Source organism: Pomacea canaliculata, linkage group LG6 (assembly GCF_003073045.1).
Source record: "Pomacea canaliculata isolate SZHN2017 linkage group LG6, ASM307304v1, whole genome shotgun sequence".
NCBI classification, from domain to species: domain Eukaryota; kingdom Metazoa; phylum Mollusca; class Gastropoda; order Architaenioglossa; family Ampullariidae; genus Pomacea; species Pomacea canaliculata.
Window position 1 is genome coordinate 8,932,370 of NC_037595.1, and position 6,000 is coordinate 8,938,369.

At 43.7% G+C, this 6,000-nt stretch overlaps 1 protein-coding gene across 1 annotated transcript in view; it reads left to right on the top strand.

Moving 5' to 3' along the window:
- LOC112566033 (small subunit processome component 20 homolog) overlaps positions 1-3,251 on the top strand; it is a 36,918-nt gene extending 33,667 nt beyond the window's left edge. The window contains exons 63-65 of the mRNA XM_025241959.1: positions 1,288-1,411; positions 1,964-2,109; positions 2,703-3,251. Coding sequence (XP_025097744.1) covers positions 1,288-1,411; positions 1,964-2,109; positions 2,703-2,843 — 411 coding nt within the window. The 3' untranslated portion in view covers positions 2,844-3,251. The remainder of the gene's footprint in view (positions 1-1,287; positions 1,412-1,963; positions 2,110-2,702) is intronic.
- Positions 3,252-6,000: the final 2,749 nt, after the last annotated feature.

Here is a 6,000-nt window from a genome sequence, read left to right on the forward strand (position 1 = left end):
TTTCTTTAGACTGTTACACAGCGCAGTGGTCTAAGTTGAAGGGTTTCTACTCAGTTTGTTCTCTGACAGCTGTTAGTGTAAGTTGGCTAGTGTCTTACTCCAGTATGATGTTTGAAACCATGTGGGATGCATTAACAAGCTGTTGCAAGGATCTTTTCAGCGAAAGTCTTCACATTCTTGTTGATGTCGTTAGTGGTTTTTCATCACGAAGTTAAAATTTCTTTCAGCTCACCTTCTGGAAGCTCCAGCTGATTGTCTTCCTACATTGTTCTGTGACATTTGATATGCCAGTGATTTGGAGCAAGATGGGTAGATGGTCACTGCTTCCTATTAGGTTGCCAACTCTTCTACTACTGGTTCTCTTCTAGATGTCATTTGAGGCAAAGGGCTGGAGATATTTTCTTCCAAGCCCTGGAAGATGGCTTGTCATCAGGTTTGTTAATGAGAAGTAATCTGTTGTCTGTCACTCAGTCTTTGATCTCTTTTCTCTTGAGACTCACTGAAGTATTCCCTTGCTGGTGAGTGGCTGTTGAGATCTGATTGAAAAGCTGTTGAAAGCTGGAAGATGTTGGCAATCAGCAGTTCTTTTCCTTCTAGGTAAACTTTCATGGTGATGTACTGAAGGCTGCCGTTTGTGGCTTGAGCTGTCAGCACATCTGTGATGCCATGTCAACAAGAAATAGGACTCTTCTTTTGTGACCAGTTGGCCTGTTTTGCCTGAATGTTTCAAAGCCTCAAACATGAGAATCTGTAGGCTTCAGTTTGATGGGATTCTTGGATGCAGTTGAGATCAGTCTTCTTATCCATCTTAGAAGGCCTGTACTGGTTTTTTTTTCTGTTGGACACCTGCATTTCACTACAAAACCATAAGGGTTGTCATGGTAGTTGATATGCAAGCATTAGCTCTACTCTGCTTTCCTTTGCTGCTTAGGTTTGTAGAGCCACCAGTTGCTGGGGTGGACCCTGGGCCTGACAGTCCCAGCCTGGCAAACACAGGGACAGCACTATGTCAAAATATCTGTCAGATGATCTAAGAGGTTGCATGTGATGCTGTTTCCTGATGAGCATCGTCAGCATCACTTTGCCTTCCAATGGCATGGCTGTCAGCCAAAATCCAGTGTTAAAATGTGGCTCACCTTTAGTTGTTGATAAACATGTACATGTGAAAGTTATAATTCATCAAGGTAGGCTTTAGTGCATGGAATAAGCATCAAATTCTGAAAATAATTGGAGTTTGTGTTTCTTTTATATTTGTTAGCACGGTCTGCACATTTTTTTTTTTTCCAGAGAATTCATGTGTTCAAATGGATTGCTGCTGTTGTGTCTAAACTAGACATCGAGACAATGAAAGCACTGTTGCCTATTGTGCTGCCATCTCTTCAGCGAGAAACAGCTGACCAATCTCATAGTGGTAAGTTGTCACAAACTAAAATAGAGCTGGGTGTGCCATCACATAACTAGTTTGATTTGTGTGTGTGTGTTTGTTAATTGCGTGTTTTCTTTGTTCTTCACTAAATGATATTTTGTTAAGGTGAATGAGAAAAAAAAGAAATTGGAACAAAAGTGTGATTCTAAAAATTTCTGGCATGAATGTGGCAAACACATACACAAAAGTTTTCAACCAGCCTATGCAATTGCAATTACAAATATATACCAACAAAAGCTGTGACAGAATTGAAATTGTTTTTAGCAGCTCATTACAGGTTGTTCTGCTAGTCTTTTATTGCCATATAAACACACTGATGGCACCACAAGACAGCAATTTCAGATAAATGGAAATTTCAGGAAATGATGTGAACTATCTGATTTCCTTGGATTCTTGCACATTAGAGGTAGACTCCATTCTTTGGTGCCTTGTCCTCATAGTATTGAAACTTGTGAACATCAGTGAATGACTTTGTAAATATTATTTCTTTTAGTTTTGTTGTGTCTACTTTTAACTTTTGAGCTTTTGTTTTCACAGATCAGTATTTGAAGACAGCAGCACAGGAGATTATCGCATTTTTGAAGAAAAAGATTGGAATCAACGATTTCACAGCTACTTATGCCTCTGTACAGCAAGCTCGAAATCAACGTAAAGAGAAAAGGAAAGCCGACCGAGCAATATCTGTATGTGTCTTGTTCTTCTTCAGTCTGTTTTGTTCCTTACTCCTCTCTTCTGTTAACTTTCTTTTAAAGTTTAAGCTCTATGTTTAAGAAATGACAATTTATAACTGCTGTGGGTTAACTGTATGCAGACACTTATGGGATGGTTAGCAATGCGGTGACTAAAGTACATATCACTGCCACAGTGAGATTTAGTTGTTATGTGTTTGCATCTCAGTTCTTACACAAATCTCTTTGGTTGTGACACCTGTTTACGGGGCTCATTGTCAGTAGTTTTCTCTGGTTTCCACCATCCTGTCTGAGAGTGTGTGAGAATTAATAAATGATGAATGAATTTGTAAGATGCATTTGGTGCCTACTGACGATGTGTGCTTGTTCGACTCCATGCATGTAATGTAAAGTGCCTTGAGCCTGCCTTCATTGATGGGGAAGGTGCTCTATAAATAAACATATCATGTTTATAGTTTTCCTTATGTTTTATATCTTCCTGTATTTTTTTTTTAATGAGCTTAGGATCATGCTTAGATGCTTCATACACGAATCTGCATTCTGTATGACACTAGCTTTAACGTCACTACTGGCATTTGTTTCAACAGGCTGTCAAGACTCCAGAAGTGGCAGCGCGCAAACGGATGAAAAAGACAAAAGCTAAAATAGAAGCCAAGAAGAGAAAAATAGAGCAAAAGAAAGTGCGCGTGAAGAAGAGCAAGCTGAGTGTGTACCTTAAAGAGCGATGACAGACTGGAGGCCCTGTGGAGAACTGGTCATTTCTGGTGACATACAAGACCTTTGACAATTACTGAAGCACAAATCATGCTGAGATTTGGTTACATGACATGCTTTCAAAGTCCTCAGAAATTCATGAGTTGCAGATTGTCTTATTTAACAGTCTCTTGATTTCAACTTGTGTCATGCTGAAATTCAGTTAGGTTTGTGCAAATAGGTTTGTAGAACATTGAAAATATGGTTACGCACTCAAGGATTTAGAGAATAACCTTATTTTTGTTAATTTGTGCTTTTTCGTAAGATGCACCCAAGCAAAAGCTGTTCAGAAGAAATCTTAAAAAAGAATCTGAGGTAATCTTACAACAGCCTAAGTGTGGAAAGATAAATGAACCATTTTTGACATCACTAGTCAGGAAAAATGTGACTTCTGTGGTTTTTTAACGCAAGAATAGTGAAGGTGCAGAGTTGCATGTAAGACTTATGGTGCATGTTTGTATACATGTACAGTATGGGTGTGTGTGTGTGTGTGTGGAGTCTACATGTTTGTGTTCAAATGTGAATGTGTGGGTGCAATCCCATAAAATCAAATCAAAATCAAAATCAAAATAGACTTTATTGTCTGCCCAGGAGGACAGAAATTTGTCTTTGCTCACATACCCATACAGACATTTAACACACATTTAACACACAGTTAGGAGTAAAAGTGAGGAGTAAAATAGTGTTGATTGCACCAGTCCATCAAGGCAGTGTATGTTTATCCTAACAACAAACCTTGGGTGACCAAGGGCCTAAAAGCACTGCTTAACAAAAAGAAACATTTGTTCATCACGGGCAGAAGCCCACGACAGAAGATTAGTACATAGAGAGGACCATGATACTATCCGTTGGGTGGGCAGAGGCTCTACGAGCATACTAGTTAGTCCGCTTTCAGTAGTTTGCATGTGGACCAACGAGTGTCGACGAGATTGAAACAGAGGTCGAGTTAGCTCTCGCCATAAACCCGATGTGTCAGAATGCGGCTCGTGGTTACATCTTGAGCTCGCTGGAGGGACCTGCCAGACGTCGAGTGTTGATGCTTCCGCATGACGCAAGAGATACGCCGAGAAAGATCTTGGGTGTCCTAGTGGAGGCGTACGGCAACGGAAAGAATCAGTGCCACAGCAACGTGATGAGGTGGTCGACGAATAAGCCGCGAAGCTCCAGAATTTAAGCAGGCGAGGTAGAAGGCGGCGCAGAGCATCGAAGTGGCGGCGATTGACACCATCACGGAGGACTGCAGCCCGACCGGTCAGGGAAAGTGACTGCCCCCGTTTTCCGTAACAGGATGACAGGGAAATAAAGTGTAGCTGGCCTGACTGGAAAGTGTCCGACGGCGGAGGTTGTCATTTATGGCAGTTGAGTGATGGCGTTGCTCGACACCGGCAGTGAGGTAACGACGGTCACTGACGAGTGGGCACGAGGGTACATACACATACAGGACTTACAGCTAAAACAAACTCAGGAGTGGCGGTGGTGGACATGTTTACGGCCAGCGTCTGAGGACGTTCCTATCCTGGTGGTCAAGGACCTGGTCGATGTGGTCACAAGTGAGCGCAGGAGGCGCGTGTCGCTTCTACTAGGGAAGAACGTCCTTGATCAGATAATGGACTCTACCGCAGATGTGGCGCAGGCAGTACAGGCAGCCGTGCATGAAGCTCATCTTGAGAAGACATTGTCAACAAAAGGACTGGCTAGGGCCGCTGGCAACACGCCCGTTCCAGGATGCCAATGGGTCTGACGTCCACACCAGCCACTTTCCAGAGGTCAATGCAGATCACCATGCCGAACTTTTTAATTTCAGTCCTTCTTGTGTACCTAGACGATCATTTGGTATACTCCAAGATAAAGGACATTCAACTGCGGGAGGCGCCATACCTTCAGGATGACGACAGTGAAGAGGAAACGCCAGGGTGGTATGCTACTCTTCCAAACCATCACCACAGAACTCTTGTGACAATGCCTGTGGTGCCAGAAGTAACAGTGTCTGTGGTGTCAGATGACAGTACCAGAAATGAGTCCCTATCGTGTCCGAACCGCGCAGATCGCAGCGACTTACCGCGAGACAGGCAACAAACTCGCACAAGTGTAGGATGAAACAGTTCGTGCGACGCTATGCCATGGCAATATGAATACCATGGATATATTTTTTAGTTGCGGTGATCGGTGACACCGTAGATGACACGTACGCATTGATCAGTTGTTTATTTTGCTAATTGTTCATTTTTCTTCAACTTTACCGCGGCTGCGTCCAGAAAATGTCATTGACAAGAATGACACACGAGGTGATGGCTGACAATAGATGTCAGCACTCACTCTTCTTCAGTCTCTGTTTGATTCCTCCTGAGTCCTTGTGCCTTTATTTAGGATGGTGATGGCTGCTGGCACGAAGGACCTCTGGTAGGCAGCTTTCCTTATGCGTGGTACCTTATAGCGCCTGCCTGAGGGCAACAGCTGGAAGCTGGTGTGGAGAGGGTGTTTCAGGTCCGAAATGATGTTATGTGCCATCCTTCTGACTGCATGAAGGTACAAGTCAGAAAGTGGCAGCTGTGCTTGACCAATAATTTTATTTGCCTGGTGGATGATTCTGGCCAGCCTTGCCTTGTCTTTGACTAGTAGATGACCATACCAGGCAGCGATGTTGAATGAGAGGATGCTCTCAACAAGAGACCTGTACACAGTCTCAAGCACCCAGAGCTGACGTCGAAGCTGCGAAGTCTCCTCAGAAGGTACAGCCGTTGCTGGGCCTTTTTGTACACTTGGTTCACGTGATCACTAAATGAGAGCCTCCCGTCGATCACTGTACCAAGGTACCTAAACACAGCAGCCCTCTGCACCTGCTGTCCCTTGATTTGGAGTGGTGGGGAGAGAGGGGTTGTGCCATCTCTTCCTTCGTAGGCTCTTCCAAAGGCCATCTCCTCCGTTTTGTCAACGTTCAGATCCAGAAAGCTGCGGTCAAACCACTCCTCCAGCTCCCCCACACAGGCCAGGTACTGTGACAGGACTGCTCGTCTTTCAGGCAGCCCACAAGGGCCATGTCATCTGCATATTTAACAAGTTTGAGAATAGCACTGTTAATAGTAATCCATTTGTATATACAGAGAACAGGATGGGGGAAAGCACACATCCCTG